At 35.0% G+C, this 21,790-nt stretch overlaps 1 protein-coding gene across 8 annotated transcripts in view; it reads left to right on the top strand.

The window, feature by feature from the left end:
• The window catches only part of UTRN (utrophin), a 1,623,662-nt gene that overhangs the window by 209,585 nt on the left and 1,392,287 nt on the right, over positions 1-21,790 (top strand). For all 8 annotated transcript variants that reach the window (XR_007470554.1, XM_049695369.1, XM_049695368.1 and 5 more), the window contains 7 exons: positions 363-551; positions 1,426-1,598; positions 9,478-9,628; positions 10,850-11,025; positions 14,922-15,057; positions 16,749-16,898; positions 20,197-20,272. Coding sequence is in view for 7 of the 8 variants with exons in the window: in XM_049695369.1 (XP_049551326.1) it covers positions 363-551; positions 1,426-1,598; positions 9,478-9,628; positions 10,850-11,025; positions 14,922-15,057; positions 16,749-16,898; positions 20,197-20,272 (1,051 nt within the window). In the remaining variant the exon portion in view is untranslated. The remainder of the gene's footprint in view (positions 1-362; positions 552-1,425; positions 1,599-9,477; positions 9,629-10,849; positions 11,026-14,921; positions 15,058-16,748; positions 16,899-20,196; positions 20,273-21,790) is intronic.

The following is a 21,790-nucleotide window of genomic DNA, read 5'->3' as shown; positions in this document are numbered from 1 at the left end:
ATGATTTGCAGCATATTCTCATTTCTTCAGTAATTTAGGAAAGGAGTCGTTATGTTTTCCTGTTTGCTAAATGAATTTAGGTGGCTTAAGTCTTAAAAAAAAACTTTCAAGCATTAACAGCTTATTTAAGCCTTTTAACAACAGGCTACAGATGAAAATTAAAATAGAGATTGTTAATGGTTTCTATAGCAGTGCAGGGCAAATTTTAAAAAATTAAAACAAGTTTTTAAATTTTTGCTCATGGTATTGAATTTCTCCACAAAATAGTATTTTTTTCTTTGTTTTTTGTGTTTTCAATTTGCTATGATTCATTGTGGGAATAATTTAAAAGATGTGTGTTATTATTATTCATGTCTTTATAGGCAATCCCTATTCAACAGAGAACAGGTCAGCTCGCTTCTGGAATTAGCTCACCACCTCTCCCCACAGATTATCTGGTTGAAATTAACAAAGTTTTACTTTCCATGGATGATGTTGAATTATCACTTAATACTCCAGAACTAAGCTCTGTTGTCTATGAAGACTTCTCTTTTCAGGAAGATTCTCTGAAGGTAAATATCCAGACACTGCATTTGAATAGCTGCAGTTGATGTAGAAATAAAGCAAGGAATTTGTCGTTGTGCCTACTTAGATTATCCATAACCTTTTACATTTGTGCCAAGGAATTAATAATATGTATGAAAAATAAATTTTTCCTGTATCCACCAGTGAAATACTGTCAAAAATTTTAATTTATTAAAAGTAGATATGGATTTTTAAGCGTGCACAGTTATTAATGCTTTACAACATCAGAGACTTTTTAAAATCAAACACGTGCACAAACCATATTCCTTTCTCGTAAACTTGATTGTCATTTGATGTAAAATGTTGACATTTATCTTGCCACCTATAACGATTTAAGATTGGCTAGTGGTTGGGTATGGAATGACATGTTGATTGTAAGTTAACTAGGGATCTGAAAGTTTTCAGTTAATTGACAAAACTAATATCAAGACTTTCATATAATTTGATTGCATTTATGTATCAAGTCACAATAAAATTGCTGATAGAGTTGATATGTTTGATAGCTCATTTCTGTCATTTAAATTAGTATTATTAGGTATTTGAAAATATAAATAATTTCTAGCTTCAAACACTTCATTACCTTTACAGAATGTTATTGAAGCTTTTTATATGTCCTGTACAAATGCCACTTTGAACATCTGTGAGGATATTTTTCCCACCATTAGGATATTATGTAACATTCCTCATGCTTTGGCCAATACAGGGTATTATTTTTTTAAAAAGTTTCCAGTTTTGATAAGCAACAATTATGATGTCTCATTAGTTTTAAGTAACTTATTCAATATAAATTTTTGGCCTCCTGGGAATCCATTCTTTTATCTCTTTGCTGGATTTTGTTAATGAATGACAATATATTCATAGACTATCAAAGACCAACTGGACAAACTTGGAGAGCAGATTGCAATCATTCATGAAAAACAACCAGATGTTATCCTCGAAGCTTCTGGACCTGAAGCCATTCAGATCCGGGATACACTTACTCAGTTGAATGCAAAATGGGACAGAATTAATAGAATGTACAATGATCGTAAAGGGTATGTTTAAATGAATATTTAATTTTTTCAAAAGGTCTATAAGTTCATTAAGATTAGTGAGGATATGTTTCAAATCCTTGTAATAGGCCCTGTTTAATAAATTGTGATGTAGTTCCTTAAAAAAGAATCAGCTCACATATACATGATCATTTGCAATGTAATATATAATATTTTAACAATTAAGGAAGCACTTTTATTTATTTGTTTTTATTGAAGTATAGTTGACTTACAATATTGGTTTCAGGTAAACAGTATAGTGATTCAATATTTTTACATTTTATGCACCATACGAAGTTATTACAATATTATTGACTATATTCCCTGTGCTGTACATTACAACCCTGTGACATATTTATTATATACAAGTAGTTTGTACCCCTTAATCCTTCTTCACATATGTCGCCCATTCCCCCTACCGCCTCCCCTCTGGCAATCACTAGTTTGTTCTCTGTATCTGTGAGTATTTTTCTGTTTTGTTATATTTGTTTCTTTTGTTTTTTAGGCTCTGCATATAAGTGAAAACATACAGTATTTGTCTTTCTCTGTCTGACTTTTTCACTTAGCATATACCCTCTTGGTCTATCCATGCTGTTGCACATGGCAAGGTTTCATTCTTTTTATGCCTGAGTAATATTCTTATATATATCTTCTTTATCCATTCATGTGTCAATGGACATTTAAGTTGCTTCCATATCTTGGCTATTGTAAAGAAAGCTGCTGTGAAAATGAGGGTGCAGATATCTTTTCAAGTTAGTGTTTTTGTTTCCTTTGGATCTATTCCCAGAGGTGGAATTATTGGATCAGAGGGTAGTTATTTTTTTAATTTTTTGAGGATCTTTTATACTGTTTTCCGTAGTGGTAATACCAATTTACATTCCCCCCCAGCAGTGTACAAGGGTTCCCTTTTCTCCACATCCACACCAGCACTTGTTATCTCTTGTCTTTTTGATGATGGTCATTTTAACAGGTACGAGGTAATGTTTCATTGTGGTTTTTTGCATTTCCCTAATGACTAGTGATGTTGAGCCTCTTTTCATGTGCCCATTGGCCTTTCGTATACGTTCTTTGGAGAAATGTCTTTTCAGGTCCTCTGCCCATTTTTTAATTGGATTATTTGATTTTTTGATATTGAGTTGTGTGAGTTCTTTATATATTTTTTGATATTAACCCCTTGTCAGACATATTGTTTGCAAGTATCTCCGCCCATTTGGTAGGTTGCCTTTTAATTTTATTGATGGTTTCCTTTGCTGTGCAAAAGCTTCTTAGTTTGATGTAGTCCCATTTGTATATTTTTGCTTTTGTTGCCCTTGCCTGAGGAGATATATCCCCCAAAATATTGCTAAGACCTATGTCAAAAAGCATACTGCTTGTATTTTCTTCTAGGAGTTTTATGACTTCAGGTCTTACACTTAAGTCTTTAATCCATTTTGAATTTACTTTCATATATGGTGTGAGAAAATGGTCTAGCTTCATTTTTTTACATATACCTGTCCAGTTTCCACAACAGTGCTTATTGAAGAGATTGATAGTATATATAGAAAATTCTAAAGACTCCACCAAAAACTACTAGAACTAATAAATGAATTTAATAAAGTTGCAGTATACAAAATTAATGTACAGAAATCGGTTGCATTTCTATACCCCAATTCAGAAAGAGAACTTTAAGAAAAAAATCCCATTTGCAATCCTTTTGCATCTAAAAGAATGAAATACCTAAGAATAAATTTAATCAAGGAGGTGAAAGACCTGTACTCTGGAAACTATATGACATTGATAAAAGAAAGTGAAGACAACACAAATAACTGGAAAGATATACTGTGTTCATGGATTGGAAGAATTAATACTGTTAAATGTCCATACTACCCATAGCAATCTACAGATTAGGTGCAATCACTGTCAAAACACCCATGTTATTTTTCAAAGAACTAGAACACATAATGCTAATATTTATATGGAACCACAAAAGACCCCAAATAGCCAAAGCAGTCTTGTGAAAGAAGAACAAAGCTGGAGGTATCATGGTCTCTGACTTCAAACTATATTACAAAGCTATAGTAATCATTACAGTATGGTACTGGCAGAAAAAGACATTTAGATCAATGGTATGGAATAGAGAGCCCAGAAGTAAACCCACACACATACAATTAATCTATGACAACGAAAGCAAACATATACAATGGAGAAAAGGAAGCACCTTTAATTTTTAGTATCTGAATAGTGTCCATTTTCTTTAAAAATCTTGAAAAGGATTTTCAGTAATGTTCAATTTCTCCACACACTTGATGATTAATGTGAGTGAAGAGCAGAGACAGCTACAGATAACTGGAATCCATATATAACCCCAAAGCCTTTTTAAAAAAAATAACCTTCTGTTTAATAGAATGTTTTTGAGCCTCCTTCATTCTACTTTTTGACCAGGCCTATTAACAGGTAGAAACAAAAATTGGTAAGACTTTTGATGGTAGCTGTGTATGTATGGAAAGACAAGTATGATGTGAAATAGCTCAATATAAATTACAGTGTAAGAGTAATGTTAACACAGAAAAATATACCGGAAAACCTTAGAGACATACACACAAAAATAGGCATGGTGGTCTTCATCATCTTTTTTTTGTTTTAGCTTACATATTTCACGTGATTATACAATCCTTGGAAAGGTAACATTTAATAATCTTTTGGTGTATTTCTTTGTATGGATTTTTAAAAACTTCTCTGTACATTTAGAGAATATCCTCTTACATACAGCTTTATGCATACTTCTGACTTTAATTAGGCTTGATTATTAGATGAAGACTAATTTGTTAAAAAATAATAACATTTTAAGGCTCTAGATTGCATCACAGTATTGGTCGTTATAACTCTGCCAACAGCATATGTGAAAGTTTCCTTCTTACTGAACCCTTGTTAACACTGACAGATTTTTTTTTAGACCTTTGCCAGTTGTATAGTGATGGATTGCATCTCAATATGATTTTCGTTTCTTTGATTATCAGCAGAATTTCAATATTTTTACATATGTTTATTGGCACCAGTGTTATTTCTTCTGTTAATGGGTAGGTCATGTTCTGTGCTTATTTTTCTATCATAGTATTATTATTTACTTCTTAATTTGCAAAAGCTTTTTTCTATATTAAGAATATTAACCATTCATATTTTTTGTTCATTGCTTAATTACTCACAGATTTCCATGTACCCTTTATCTTTGTTAATGGTGTTTTTTGACATATAGAAATTTTAATTTTCTATAATTATATCATGTCTTTTCCTTTGTAATTTCATTTTGTTTATATGCATATAAATTACCTTAAATTACCTTTTCATTGTGAGAGTAATTAAATATTTATATATATTTAAAACAATTTGCTTGATTTAAAATTTACATGTTAAAACTAAACCATCTGAATTTTATTTTGATATGTATTTTGTTTTAAATCTCCAGTTTGGTGGGTCTATACACCAACTCTTTTTTAAAAATTCTTTTCCATTAGCAATATAGTTCCCTGTGCTATAAAGTAGTACCTTGTTGTTTATTAATTCTATATATAATTGTTTGCATCTGCTAATCCCAAAGTCTCAATCCGTCCCCCCCCGCCTCCCCCTTGACAACCACAAGTCTGTTCTCTATGTCTGTAAATAGCAACTCTTTAGTAGCAAGAGTAGGGGCCATGCATCCCTACTTTTTAAACACTCCCCAGCTCACTTTTTTATGCAGCCTGAGTTAAGAAACACTAATCTGTTCTATTTTGCTGTGTTTTTCTTAAATAAACAACCAATTTTCTCTATATTTTTCGCTGAACAATTTAACTCTCCATTATTGTTGGTGATACTTCTTTACCATAAACTTAAAGGCATTTCAACTTCATATTTATTTAATTTTGCTAATTCTGCCTTCTCACAGCATTAGTTTTAGTCTAATACCATAACATTTTCATTTTTAAAGCATTATTAATTTTTTCATTCAGCACAGTAAATTTTCTCTAATTATTCTAACATTAAAATTCATATTCTTTTTCTGTATTTATTATTCCAGTAAAATTTTAGTCATCTCAATCAATTTTTGAAAAAATGATGAATTTGAAATGTAGTCTTTCACTCATTTGGGTCCTTTTCTGTGTCCTCAGTAAGGTTTTGAAGATTTGTCTGCATCTTTCTCCCCAGGACTATTACTTGGTAGTTTTGTGCTTTTCTTATTGTTGGTTAGTGTAGAGTTGATGTATGGTAGCTTATTTCTGCATTTTCTGCACTGCATGTGTTTGTGCGTGTGTGTGTGTGTGTGTGCGCGCGCGTGCGCGTGTGAGTGTATGCCAGTGACTATGGGTATAAATTTGATTTTCTTGGCCTTTCTTAGTATACTGACACATCATTTGTATATAATGATAACTTTTCTTCTTTTTTTCAATTATCCTATTTGCATATATGCATCTGGCTAATGTGGTAGAATTTCAAGAACGTTATGATTAGTAATGTTGATTGCAGATATTCATGCCATTTACTTGATTATAAAAATTTTAACTTTTTAGAAAATACTTTATTCCATAGTTTTTTTTAATTGAGCACAGAGCAGTATTCTCTTATGTTAGAAAAGTCTTCTCTATCACATTTTTATTTTATTATCTTGTTTTCTGTGTTTACTAGATTTCATTTGCTAGGAGGTTGTCTCTCTTATTTTCTTTAGCCCAGCACTTGGATGTATTAGTTGATTATGTTCTTATTCTTATTCCTAATTTTTATTTAGTTTTTCTCTTCCAACCTTGGTAACCTATCCTAAAATGTTTATTTTTCCTCATTCCTATGTGCCCACTTTTACAAGCAACAAGTGAGCACTCCTTTCTATTCTTTTCTTTTCATAGAACATCGAGGCAATGGCAAATATCCTGTGCTTTCATAACTGTTATCGGTCATAATGACACCTGGGTGACCACCAAGTCATTTGTCTATGCCAGGTCTCTGTGCTGTTTTGCTTATAAAATTTTTAAAGGATTGTTGGCCTGTGGTAAAAGATAAATACCATGAAAATAAACAGGTATCTTTCTTTGAGAAGTCCCTTATGCCTCCTTTGTAATGGTTCATGGCATTAGCTTTCATATTTTTCCTTAATAAGTAATTTTAGAACCATCTTAGACGAACAGTGGAACAGTGGAGAAATAAGCCAGTTATTTCTTCCTTCTCATCTTAGATCCTTGGATCTTTGTGTATCTTCTCTCCTAAGAATGTCTTCCCAGATATTTATCCTCTGTATCTTCTTTGTGCCTCTCACTGCTGTGTGGACAAAGTTCAGCCTTCTTATCTTGACCTTAGAAGCTTTTTAACAGTGTTCTCCAGTTGGCCTAATTTCTAATACCTTATACGTACTGCTCAAAAACAAGTTTTCTTCACTCATTTCACATAAACTTGATTAAAATTTCCTTTACTTCTTTACCTTCCTAGCTTTCTGATTCTTACTCAGAATTCTGTCTTTTACCAGGAATAGTTTTCCTTCTTAATTTAATCAGTCATTCTTTTTCCATCATTTAAAAAGTGTTTAAAACTCAGTTTCATCATAGAAGACTTCACCCATCCACCTACCTATGTATACCTATACCTATCTATCCGTGCACCATTCATTTAATGAATATTTATTGAGTGCCGACTAATGAAGATTGTCTTAATATATTCTCTTAGTGTTTTGTTTGAAGTGCTCTTATTTTCATTATGCCCAATAGAACATTGCTTCCCTGTGGGCACTCAACAAATATTAATGGAATTTTTATTCAGTGATTTTCATGGAAGAAGGAAACATAAAGATTATTTAGGAGTTAGCGATGTCAGGGACCATTTTATTATTTTTTAAAATAATAATATTACCTTTTTATTATATAAACATTTTAGTAGAACCATTAAAATTTCAGAGATCTCTTCTAAACTTCTCTGGTACCACTGCTCTAAACAAAGAGGCAGAGGGAAATTCTTTAGGATCCCAATCCAACAGAGCTTTTCTTTTTTACACTTATATGTTCCAAATATGACAAGCACTGGAGTTTGGCTTTATCTCATTTCTAAAGGAGTTATGTTTGAATAGAAGTCTTGATAGTCTTTGTTTCATTGCCTAACCTGAGCTTTGCAGGCACTCCCATCCTGTGCTGTGTTCAGGTCAATGGGTCACACTGGATTAGTCCCTGCACAGAGTATGTTAGTCTGCTAGGGCAACCATAATAAGATACCACAGACAAGGTGGCTTAAACAACAGACGTTTATTTTCTGTCAGTTCTGGAGGCTGGTACCAGAAGAGTTAGTTTTCAGTGAGGCTTCTCTTACTGGCTTGCAGATGGCCACCTTCTCACTGTATCCTTACCTTACATGGCCTTTCCTCTGTGCTCTTGCAAAGAGAGAGAGAGACAGAGAGAGACAGAGAGGGAGAAAGAGGCAGACATAGAGATATCTCTGGTGTCTCTCCCTCTTATTAGGACAGCAGTCCTATGGGATTAATGACCCACCTGACCTCATTTAACCTTAATTACCTCCCTAAACACCCTGTCTCCAATATAGTCATGTTGGGGGTTAGGGCTTCAACATATGAATTAGGGGGGATGCAATTCAGTCCATAACAGAGAGATAATAGACTGCAAGGAAATTTTTTTTTAACATCTTTATTGGAATAAAATTGCTTTACAATGGTGTGTTAGTTTCTGTTTTATAACAAAGTGAATCAGCTATACATATACATATATCCCCATATCCCTTCCCTCTTGCGTCTCCCTCCCTCCCACCCTCCCTATCCCACCCCTCTAGGTGGTCACAAAGCACCAAGCTGATCTCCCTGTGCTATGCGGCTGCTTCCCACTAGCTAGCTATTTTACATTTGGTAGTGTATGTATGTCAGTGCCACTCTCTCACTTCGTCCCAGCTTACCCTTCCCCCTCCCCGTATCCTCAAGTCCATTCTCTACGTCTGTGTCTTTATTTCTGTCCTGCCCCTAGGTTCTTCAGAACTTTTTTTTTTTTTTTTTTTTTTAGATTCCATGTATATGTGTTAGCATGTGGTATTTTTCTCTTTCTGACTTACTTCACTGTGTGTGACAGACTCTAGGTCCATCCACCTCAATACAAATAACTCAATTTTTTATGGCTGAATAATATTCCGTTGTATATATGTGCCACATCTTCTTTATCCATTCATCTGTCAATGGACACTTAGGTTGCTTCCATGTCCTGGCTATTGTAAATAGAGCTGCAGTGAACATAGTGGTACATGACTCTTTTTGAATTATGGTTTTCTCCAGGTATATGCCCAGTAGTGGGATTGCTGGGTCATATGGTAGTTCTATTTTTAGTTTTTTAAGGACCCTCCATACTGTTCTCCATAGTGGCTATATCAATTTACATTCCCACCAACAGTATACTGCAAGGAAATTTTGAAGTGTTTTGGCCTTTTGGGTTTTGTTCTAGCTGGGAACTAAGTGTTCTGGAAGTAAAACACGCTATTTTTTTCCTAAGAGAATAGAGTAATTAATCATATTTTACACTTCATGGTGTTTGAAATGTTAAGTGTTTAAAGTTGGGTGGGTTAACGTGCCTGCAGCTAATCTATCTTGATTTTCCAAGCCAGAGAAGGCTGTCTTTTCAGTTAAAATGCTGCCTAGTGTATGTGTATGTGTGCATGAATATGGGGGGCGGGGTGGTGTATGCAGATTGCTTTGCTCTTGGTATGATGCATGTTTCTCTAAGAGGAATCATTAACTGTAATCCACTACGGAAACTGGTCTTAAAGAGCAGTGAGCTGTGAATTCACTCATTTTGAGGCTTTCAGTTTAAATGAGGTTTGAATTTTCATTTTAGAAAATTGCTTCTAGACGGTCCTGGAAAGTTGGGAAACCTATTTTATTTTGTTTGTTGTCCTCTAGTTATTTCGATAGGGCTGTGGAAGAATGGAGACAGTTCCATTGTGACCTCAATGACCTCACACAGTGGATAACGGAAGCTGAAGAGTTGCTGGCTGATACTTTTGCTCCAGATGGTGGCCTGGACTTAGAGAAAGCCAGGATACATCAGCAGGTGAGTGCTTTCTGTCAGAGGATGAGGATCTGCTAAAAAAGGTGGCATATTTATTTAGTATACGCCATTTAAGACAGATTTCGAAAGTAGGGGCTCACTATATTAATTTTTCGGGAGTATATAGACAATCTGTAATTTTTGTTCCAGTTCTAGTTTCCAGTTTTAAAGGTTTAAGAAAAATGGTTATTTCAATTTTTAATTAGGATTTTAAAGAAATTTAAATAAAAAAGTACTCTTTAGTGGAATATGTGAAAAACAATTTTATTTTTAAAATTTTATGTTTAGAATAACACTTGTAAAATTTTGTACTCAAGACTGCATCAAGGCCAGAACGATATCTGCATACCTCACCTCTATTTTCTATACTTAAACACTTAGGCATCTTATGTTTCTTTGTATCATTGATCATTGTGATAAAAGTAAATTATTCTTGAGCTATATCAGGACAGCTGCTCATGTAAGTCTAATTCAGTCTTGGGAAAATATAACACAAAGCTAAATCAGTTCTGCTGATAATAATGGGTCGTTAAAAATAATGGTTGAAAGCAAGCAACATTTCAATTTACCATTGTTGAAAATATTTTCTCTTTTATTAAATTTTTAAAATATATTTTATGTAGAAGGCTTCTGAGGAGTTAGAAAATGCTTTTATTTTTCTCATAAATATGTTAATGCATTTTTTCTTATTTTTAGAGTTACAGAGAAGTGCTTAAATTGACTTTAAAATATCCTTTCTTAATCCGTTGCTTAAAAATTTACAGACCAGTGAAGCAATGTCTCAGTAAAATGCACATTGAGGGTTACTTATATATGGTAGGACGTAATGGTATATAGGGGTAGAGGGTTTAAAATTTTTTTAAGAGACACTTTCCAGCACATGTATAGAAGATAGGCAATTCACTTCAATCAAACATGATTGATGCTTATGCGTCAATGTAAACAGCAGTGATTTATGTTGTTAGGCTGTCCTCTTCCACTCTATTTTGCCTGATGACATTCATGAGAGTGGGTTAGATTTCAAAATAGATTTCATTTAATGTGTTCAATGAAATGTAATTGAAGTGTTAAAAATGCCTTTTTCATATATGTAAAATATCCTTCCAGGGCTTTGTTTCTCTAACACTTAAATTGACACCACACCAATGGTTCCTGGGTGGATTCATTACCTCAGAACAGTTTAGTTTAGAAGTGGAGTTAATCTTGAGTTGTTCTCTGTCACAGGAGCTCGAGGAGGGCATCGGCAGCCACCAGCCCAGTTTTGCAGCACTGAACAGAACTGGGGATGGGATTGTACAGAAACTCTCCCCGACAGATGGAAGCTTCTTGAAGGACAAGCTGGCAGGTTTAAACCAACGCTGGGGTGCGATCGCTGCAGAAGTGAAGGATCGGCGGCCAAGGTGATTTAGCCGTGATAATTCGAGGGCACGGGGTGAAGGTATTTGGGCAGAGCCTTTTGCGATACGACCCAATGAGTTCCAGGTTCTTTTATTGTCTGATGTTAATACAATAGGAGTTTTATTGACATTTAAGACCTCCAATGTCCATGTTCTGTATTTTTAGGACATTGTCTCTTTCTGTGTCTTTAGGCTGTCTGTAGTCTTACTTTTCTACTCAGATATCATGCATGTCAAAAAAATCTTTATTTCTCTTTTTCCTGTTTATTATGACATGGCGACTATGTGGCAGAAACTTGAAGTAGGTGGAGGAACACTCTGGACTCCCAATCTGAAGATCTGGATTCAGGGTCAGGCCTCTCCCTCACTCGTTTCCTGACTAGGCCTCTGGGTCTTCATGAGTAATCCCTCTCACTCGGTAGTTCTTGGTGTCTAAGGGTGTCCTATATCCTTATATGTCAGTGCTGAGTACATAGTACAGTTCCTCATTTATGTGACATAATAAATATAATGTATTATTGTGCATTTTTATGTCAGATTATGTTACAATGCCCCAGATTTTATTAGGGTGTCTTCTGATTACAAACACGTTTGATTACCAGTGAATATAATACTCAACATTACACATATTATTTTATATATTACTGTACAGTTATTTGAAGTTATGTTTTGAGACAATCAATTTTTAATGGATGATTCCTACTTAATACATTTCATCTCATTAATGGCCTTTTTTGGGGGGAGCGGGTTAATGATAGTTTCGGGTTAAAAAGTCCCAGGTAATTTTTTTCCTGCTAATTTTAACTCTGTAGATGACGTATTATTTTAGTGATAAGCTATTGTTATGTTAAAGGCTAATCTAATACTTTATCAAGTATATAGTATGACATAAAATATTGAACTTTGAATATTTGGCTTATGGCTGCTTTTTATAAAATAACATCATCTGTTATTTTGTGTGTTTTGGTAGGAGTCAAATCATAGTTTGTGTGTCTTGGTTGAGAGGTTGCCATGTGGAAGAGACAGGGTTTGGCCTCATTTAATCGTCACAACTACTCTCTGAGGGGACTGTTTAGACCCATTGTACAGCTTTGGAAACTGAGGCTCAGAGAGGAGAGGTTAAGTAACTTGTCTAGGGTCTCACAGAAAATTAGTGACAGTGCTAACTTATGCTCTTAAATACTTCGCCTGTAAAACTTGGGAAGACCTCAGAGTTCGCTGACCAAGTTTCCTCCCCTGTGAATGAAAACTAGGATATCTTCTTAGAGGAGTGTTGTGAAGACTAAAGGAGACGGTGTTTGTAAAAAGTATTATTCTCTGACTATTTGTAGTAAACACGAACGACTAAGGAACTCAGAGAGACTAAGATGAAGAAAATGTTTAAAGGAAAAAATGATCTGATGTGATTAAATGACACATTATTAAGAAGATAGAGTGTTGTCACAGACACAGGGGTGATGGATTGTGGAACTGAGGCATCGCAGGGGAGGGATCCTGAAGCTGGTTTTGAAGCATTTACAGCAAATTTCCATAAATTCCCCTTACGGATGGTCTTGTAGGGAAAAGGCACAGAACAGACAAGGTGGGAGGCATTAAATAGTCTGGCCAGGTATGAAATCTGTGAAGGTTGGATGGTGAGGAGGCTTCAGGGGACCAGGGGCAGGATTGGAAGCTGAGGTCCCATACGATTTATGTGCCATGGTAGTGAGTCAGCAGGGAGAGTCCTTCTAGCTTGAAAATGATCTCTCTCTCAGGTCTTAAGGAAAAAGATGTACCTGCTGGCATAGTATTAACAATAACTGCAGGAATTCCCTTAATCAGTTTCAAATGGCTCTCTGTGGAATGTGGTAATTATTGCTCCTGGGACTAACAAGGTGAAGCTAATACATGTTTTGCTCAATTTTTGGAAGAGAAAAGAATAATGAATCTCTTCTCCAGCATCTTGTATTTTAACGAAAACAATATTTGTTTTCATAAATTCATGTTTAACTTTACTTCAGGTTGTAATTTATCTCAACTTGGGGCCACCTTGCAATTTTATGGGCTTATTATGTGTACTGTTATCAGTCATTGAGGCACAACACACAGCTCAATTTATTTTTGTTTTGAGTGCCAGTCATTAAATATTTACACAGTTCAGCAACTTATGGTGTTATTCCTTAATGAGCAATTGTTACCTACTGTTTGAACATGAATTTATAACTTGTTTTTACTTAGTGATAACATTTAAAATGTAGATTATATTTAGCTAGTTTGCAGATGAAAATTTTGTGTGACTCAAATATGTCTTATTGAAATTACTTGGTAATGTTAGTTTTCTTCATAGATATATTTTCAAAATACTAAATTAGTCATGATTATGAAACATTGGAAATTTAAATTACAACTTTTTTTTTTGAAACACAAGGTCTATAGTAGTATTTGAGTTGTTTCCAAAGTTGTTATTTAAAGACTCTTCCATACAGAGGGTAAATTACCTGTTTTGGTACTGGTAGTCTAAACAATTTGTACTATTGCTTTATTTATTTATTTTTTTAAATCTTGAAGCAGTGTTCTCTCCTGATGGATACTTAAAAATGAAAACTTGTGATTTTGTAGTGATTGTCATTAATTTTTTTTTAATTGAAGAATAGTTTATTTATAATGTTGTATTGTGTGAGCCTCAGGTGTGCCACAAAGTGACTCAGTTTATATATATATATATTCTTTTTTATCGATAGATTCTTTTCCCTTATAGGTTATTACAAAATATTGAGCATAGTTCCCTGTGCTATACAATAGGTCCTTGTTGGTTATCTATTTTGTATATAGTATTGTGTATATGTTAATCCCAAACTCCTAATTTATTCCTCCCCCCTTTCCCTTATCAGTTTTTTAAACATTAAAATAGTTTATTTGTGATTAAAAAGAAAAAGTCATAGCCATAAAAAATGTAAATTCTTATTAGGGATGACATAATGTAATTCATTTAAAAAATTGCTTTCTATTTTTAAACCAGCAGCTAATAGCAGCAGCTATAAAAATGATACCACCACCAAGCTCTAAATAGCTTTCAAAATCTTTCTTAAAAATACATAATCTTGTTTGTCATATGAGTTGTAGTCACATTCTCATCTTTTGACAGATGGTTTATATAATTATAAATGTTATTCTTATAACATTAAAAAGATGTAATTGAGGCAGTTTTTTTAATATTCATATGACTATTTGTTTCCTTATAGCCTTTAAAACTTTGACTTTGTTTTTTCTAGATTTTTTTTTAGAACTTGGTGCTTTATTCAAATATAATACTTATTTTAATGAGCTAATCAAATTTCTGTTTTTTCTTGTCTTTCTTGTAAAAGAAAAGAAAATTTGTAAAAATTTCCCATTCTCAGTATCTTGCCTTGTTCTTGTTCTTTCTTTCCTATGAATAAAGTAGAGTAATAGTTGCAACCTAACGTGAATAATATGTCATATAATGATACTTTTCTATATCCATGGAGTACTCATAAAGAATTATGTATTTTTCTTTAATTATTTTAGATAAAGACATTTTTCATGTTTTCTTTTTAAAACCTCCATTATGTTGTACAGTGGTATCTAGCTTAAAATAAGTCCTTTGTATTAAATTTCTATATAGGTTTTCACTATGAGAGAAGACAACATTATTTAGTTTTAATGTTTTTTAATTTAATGAAGGAGGAAATCTTATTCTTATGTTTGCAAATAATCTTTGGTATTGCGGAACATATGTATTACTATTAACACTCATTTACGAATACATATTAAAATAATACATATTAAAATAATTATTTTGTGTGTATGACATATTTAGTCAGAATATCTAATGCAAATATATAATGTTCTAGGTAACTGGATATTTTTTCTCAGTATTTTTCAATAATATAATCTTTTAGGTTAAAAGGAGAAAGTAAGCAGGTGATGGATTATAGAAAAAGACTAGATGAGATTATCTGTTGGTTAACAAAGGCCGAGAATGCTGTGCAAAAAAGATCAACCACTGAGCTGGAAGAAAACCTGCAAGAATTAACAGTAAGTGGTTTATTTGTCTCTATATTTGAAAGTGCTTTTTGATGCATGAATATTTTCACTGCAAATAAGATACTGCATGACTGAAGAAGAAAAGGGGAAGAAACTTTGTCCTTTGTGGTAAATGTGGTGAACTTTAAAGAGGAATATCTTTTTTTTTTTTAATTTTAATTTTAAAGAGCAGCTGTCATTTTATTCTTGCAGTGGTAAGGCTTCACACACATAAAAGTAATAAGTCATGTGGTCTCAGTAATGGACCAAAGGTTTTTTGGAATATTTTAAACAGACGTCATCATTTTAGAATATAATAATGCTGGGAAGTATAGGTTTTTGCTTTGGGACTTAGAAGATAATTACTGATTACTCTCTATAAAACTGAGTCCTACAAGAAGACTCAAAGTGAGTTGAGAGTAACTCACTGCAGCTTACTATGGACTTAGCATCACGGTTGTATTAATCAAATTTTCTTTGTTGATCTGCAACCAACAAGAATTGTTTATAGTTGTATAGGTATACAACATATAGAAATACATAAAAATATATAGATATGTTAATATACCCAAATATCCATACATTTTTATATCCACAAATTTTATATTTTTGTGCTAAGAATTAAAGTACTTGTAGTAGAACAATAAGCATAATGTGCTCACATTTTTACTAAACAAAAAGAAATTGTGTGTGAGTGTGGATACACACATCTGTGTGCAACAAAGTATACCTAAAAGGATACCCACTAATCTGATAAGAGATTTTTTTCTAAAGGAGTATGACTGAGGTATTGTGGGAAAGAAACTTTTAATACTGATGAAAAATACATGGCAAACAATTATTAAGTTTTCTTTTCAAAATGTGACAAATATCTAACAAACTTGCTCCTGTCTTATCTAAAAATTTCAATAGTTTTCTTGGAATATGCCTTTTGTAAACAATTTGGGGACAGTCACAGGGGATGGGACAGTATATTAGGGTAGGTAGAGATAAGATAGAGATGCATGCATAAAATGCTCCTGTTGTTTCTGGGGTTTTTTTTGCCTTTCATTAGAATAGATATAATTTTATTAGCAAAGAACAGAATGTTAAGTTGTCGATGTAAATATGATATAATATGACCCTGTTAAGAGACAGGGGGTCAGGGGTAGTAGTTCATGTACACACAATGCACACTGAAGGTGGGAGGTCATTCCCAAATTAGTTACAGTTTGTTAAGATAAGTTTAGGCTTCTTAGAAGTTTATTTGCATTTAAGAAATTAAAGGTCCACATTTATAGGAGTACAATAAGTTGCTGACATACGAAGGAGTTCTGTTCCGAGAGCTCATTTGTAAGTCCAATTTGTTTGTAAGTCCAACAAAGTTAGCCTAGGTACCCAACTAACACAATTGGCTATATAATATTGTACTGAAATAGGTTTATAATACTTTTCACACAGATAATATGTACATAAAAAACAAACACAAAAAATAAAGAAAACATTTTTAATCTTTATAGTACAGTACCTTGAAAAGTACAGTAGTACAGTACAACAGCTGGCATACAGGGGCTGGCACGCATGTTCGCATCTTTGAAAGTTCACAACTTGAAGGTTCATATGTAGGGAACTTGCTGTATTTCCCAAAGAGATTCCTAATACAGTTCTTGATCTTTTCCTGGTATGACAACCTTTTAACCATACCCCGCTTCTGACTCCTTTAGGACTTAATCCAGGAGATGGATGATCAAGCTGAAAAACTCAAATGGCTGAATAGAACTGAATTAGAAATGCTTTCAGATAAAAGTCTAAGTTTACATGAAAGAGAAAAAATTTCAGAAAGCTTGAGAACTGTAAATTCGACGTGGAATAAGGTGTGTGTTAAGAATTACTGCGACACCTTCCTCATGTTTACTGATTTTGTTGTTAAAGAAGTGCAACCAGGCAACTGTTTTACTTTTAAGTATACCCAAATATGGGCACATTTTATTAATGCTTACTAATATTGATAATTATATTTTTTTCATCTGTCATGGATGGAAGCATATGTTCTCAAAGAATACTTATTTTACATGGAATTTTTTTGGCCTAGGAGATTTATACATTATATACTATATTAAATAATGAGTATATATTAGAATTAGGCAATAAAGTGCTAATAATTATACTCTGAAAATGAAAGCATTAAAATAACTTTGTGATGTTGCATGTGACTTTTCACATACGTAGATTTATTTTTAATGATTTTATTCATTCAACATGTATTTACTAGGTTCCACGTGGGATGTAATGGTATGTGGCTACAAATATGACTAAGATAAAGTCCCTTTCTCTCATACTGTTACTTTTTTTGCAGTTGAAGCAGAGGTAGATAAAGTAATAGATTTCTATATATTTTGGCTTGGGTACATACCATAACAGAGTGTGAGGTCTGTCTGGGACATTGAATGGATATGTTTCTGCCCTGGTTTGGCTAGGTCCCATATCAGTCATTTTCCTCCCTCTCTATCCTTTTAAAATGACAGCACTCATTCTATATCTAATGGTTTAGGTGCTTTATTGATCTAGCCTCTCTGCTTGAGACTTACCGTCTTGATGAGTTACTGTTACTGATGACTCACACATCTGTATCTCTGGCCTGGACTCTCTCATTACTCTAGACTTCATCACAGCTGCCTGCTCAGCATCTCCACTTCAGTGTCTAATAGGTATCTCAGACTAACATACAAAGTCAAACTCCTGATCTCCACCTCCCTCCTGTGCCTTAGTATACTTCTCCCACCTCAGTTACTGGTAATTACATCCTTATTGTGTTTTATGCCAAAAACCCTGGACTCAGTCTTATGACATGTGAATTATATCTCAATTAAAAACAAACAAACACATAAACCTTGGAGTCACTATCATCAGCTTCTCCTTCAAAATACCTGTCTCTTTGATGGACGGTTTGAATGGATGGCTAGATGACTAGATACATGATAAGGCAAATACAGCAAAATTTTAACAGTTGTACATATTGAGTGACACATGGGTGTTCCCTGGGCAATTCTTTCGGCTTTTCTTAGGTTTGCGAAATTTCATAAATTTGACCATTTCTCACGACCCCGTGGCCACTAAGTTGTTTCAAGCCACCGTCATCTCTTGTTGTATGATTCCTACAATGGCCACTTCACTACTCTTCCTGTTTCCTCCTTTTCCCTTTGTCAGTCTCTTCTCAAGAAAGCAGCCAAAGTATTTGTTAAAACATAACTCAGGGGCTTCCCTGGTGGCACAGTGGTTGGGAGTCCGCCTGCTGATGCAGGGGACGCAGGTTCGTGCCCCGGTCCGGGAAGATCCCATGTGCCGCGGAGCGGCTGGGCCTGTGAGCCATGGCCGCTGAGCCTGTGCTCCGCAACGGGAGAGGCCACAACAGTGAGAGGCCCGCGTACCGCAAAAAAAAAAAAAACCCAAAAAACCCCCCATAACTCAGTTTAAGTAACTCCCCTGAACAGAGCCCACTAATGGTATCCATCACATTCAGAGTAAAGGCCGAAGTCCTCACTGTGACTTACTAGGTTCATCATGTTCTGGCTTCCTGTTATCTCTCTGACTTCATCTGCTACTCTCTCTCCCTGTGCTGCTTTCCAGACTTGTTGGCCCCGTGTCAAACATGCCAGACTCAGCGTGTGCATATTCAGTCAGAGCACATGTATTTATTTAACACAGAGGATGTCAATGGGTATTGTGTAGAATAGGGTATGGTGGTCACTTTGGGAGCACGATGTTAGGTAGAGCCAAACCTTCCTTTATCACAGGACTTCACATAGATTTTACACTAATTATGTGAATTACGAATGTCTAAGACGAAGCAATGCTTACTCTGTAGAGAATTTCAACAAACACATTTTAAGAAATACTAATCTGAGATATTTCATTCATTCATGCTTTTATTCATTCACTTAATAGGTTTTTACCAGACTCTCATTTTATGCCAGGCACCATTTTAAGAGCTAGGAATACAGTAAAGAGCATGAAAATGCTTCTAACCCAAAGAGCTTATTGTAGGTGAGACAAGTAGATAAACAATTATAACAAAGAGGTATCCATGGGGACATAAAGGTAGGGCACCTACCTGGCTTTGGGTGATAACCGTGGAAGATTTTGTGGAGATCATATCCAAGCTAAGATGATAAAAGATGAATGAGTATTGGTCAGATGGACGATGGAGGAAAAGGCCTTGCAGGGAAAAGCAGCAGTAAGTGAAAGGGTCTAGAGGGGACAGAGAGTGAATCTGGGTCCTGGAAGTAGCTCAATATGAATTGGAAGGACAAGAGATGCTTGCAGAGACCTAGGGGCCTCACCATGCATCACAAGGAATTCAAGTTCCGTCTTGAAGCTATTTCACCACCTTGAAAGCAGTGGGAAACTGTTGATGGGTTTTAAACAAGTTACATTTTGAAAGATCACTATAGCTGCACCACAGAGATGGATGGAGCGAACCCAAGGATGGATATGCTTAGGACATCAGGACATCAAGTAACTCCTCTGAGCAAAGCCCACCATCCAGATCAGGGTAACTGATCTGGAAAAATAGTTAGAGTCATTAGACAACTTTGTGAAGAGAGTGTCAAGGAGGCAGGTGATGAATCCATATTTGGACACGTCTGAATGTACAGTTGACAGGGAAAGCTGGACTGAGGATAGGTTTTGGGGAGTCTTCAGCCTCTTAAAACTCCGCGTGATAAGTGAAACCAGTAGAAACCAAGACCCAGGGAGAGAGGCCAGTATCGAGGGTTAGAAGACCAAAAATCCTACCCTGTAGAATGTTGGTATTTGGTGGAAGGGCAGAGGAAAATGAGCTGGGGAAGGACACTTAGAAGATCAGTCAGAGAGGTGGGAGTAAAATCAAGATTGTAGAATACTAACAAAATTCAAGGGAGAGGGAGTGGCAGCATTAAATGTTGCAAAGGGGCAAGGCAGTTAAGGACTGGATGACATTCTTGATGCTGGTGGAGCTGGGGGTCAAGCAAGACTGCAGTGGATAGTGGTTAGTGAAAGTGGACACAGAAGCTTAGGCACTGAGGGGGAGGAAAGCGGCGGCATTATCATTTAGAAGAACGCTTCCTCTTCAGAATATATAATCGTCTTTATTTATATACTATCCTTCTCTTTCTGTTTGGCCTGATGCTCTAGATTTGCAGAGAAGTGCCTAGTGCGCTGAAGGAACGCATCCAGGAACCCTGTTCTGTTGCTCAGACAAGAATTGCTGGTAAGATACAGTTTATTTCTTTACAAAATTTTTTACACATAACAAAATTTTATGATTACGAGCATTGTATATGAATTAGAAAAGCTTATTTAAAAACACAATGCACTTGTGATTTCTTACTCTGCTTTCAATCATTTGAAAAGAACATCTTCTCTAAACACAAGACATATTTCACTGCCCAGTGTGTGCAAGGCATTCCCTCTCATGGGAGGTGAGACTTTTAGCCTTTCCTGGGACCAGAGTAGAACCAGATGCTGCTGGAGGCAAGAGAAGAGGCAAGGTGAGGACACTGGAAAATAGTTTTCTGGGGACATTTTGAAGTGAACAATTCTCCTAACTCGCTGTCCTGATTCTGTTCTTATCTTACCACACCTCGATAATCTGTTCTTCTGATAGCAGCTAAGTGATGCTTTAGAAACAGGTTTGATGTCACTCTTTTGATTTCAATCTTTTAATCACTTCCATCATACACAAGTGAGTTCTACAGTCTTACCATGGTCCAGAAGACCATGCATGATCTGTCTGCTCCCTGTCTCTGTAATCCCATTTCTTACCACTTTTTCCTTTGTTCATTCTGCCTCAAACACACTGGTCTTCTTGCTGTTTCTAACATGCCAAGAACATTTCCATTTATGGTCTTTGTGCTTGCTGTTTCTTCTTTCTTTCTCACCCAAATGTCCTTCCCTCAGATATTGCATGTTTCACACGCTCACTTCGTTTGTTCTCTTCTCAAATACTCCCTTTTTAGATGGGCCTTTCTTGACCTGACCACGTATGTCAGATACATCCTGTCTCTCTCCAAGATACATCCTGTTTCTCTCCAACTTCTTGCATTGGTTTTACTTCGTGGCGTATATCCATTTACCCCCACCAGAATGCAAACTCTGCGAGGTCAAGGCCTTTGTCTTACACATTCCCATACCTGTAGCATCTAGTCAAGTGCCTTGCACATTGTAGGTTCTTAATAGATATTTAATGAAACAGTGAATGAATATTTAGGTTGTTTTCAATTTTTTAAAAGCACAAAAAGTGACAGTGAGGATTGGGCAGAATGATGTATGAGCTGTTCTCTAGGGTATGTGGTGGTGAATCACTGGGGTGATTATGGTGAATACGGGCAACTTTACTTTGCTAGCTGCTGCCTAGACTAGTTGTTCCAGGTTACCCTCCCACCAGCTGAATGTGAGGCTTCTCATTGTTCTGCGTTGTTTCCAGCGCGCCAACATTTTATTCCCAGGACCGCTGTATGCTTTTTAAAATTATTGATTACCCCCAAAGACCTTTTGTTTGTGTGAGTTATGTCTATCAATATTTACCTAATTAGAAAGTAAAACCGAGAAATTTCAAAAGTTATTTGTTTGTTAACTTGTTAAAATAACAATAATAAAAACATTCTGTTAATAAAATATATTTTATAAGATATTAACATAAGAAAGTATATTTTCCAAAACAAAAAAAAATTAGAAAAGTGATATGACATTACATTTTTGAAAATCTTTAAATTTCTGCCATAAGAGA

The sequence above is a fragment of the Orcinus orca genome, chromosome 12 (genome assembly GCF_937001465.1).
Source record: "Orcinus orca chromosome 12, mOrcOrc1.1, whole genome shotgun sequence".
In the NCBI taxonomy this organism is placed as follows: domain Eukaryota; kingdom Metazoa; phylum Chordata; class Mammalia; order Artiodactyla; family Delphinidae; genus Orcinus; species Orcinus orca.
Note: the sequence above shows the minus strand (reverse complement) of the source record. Positions and strands in the feature narration are given on the sequence as shown.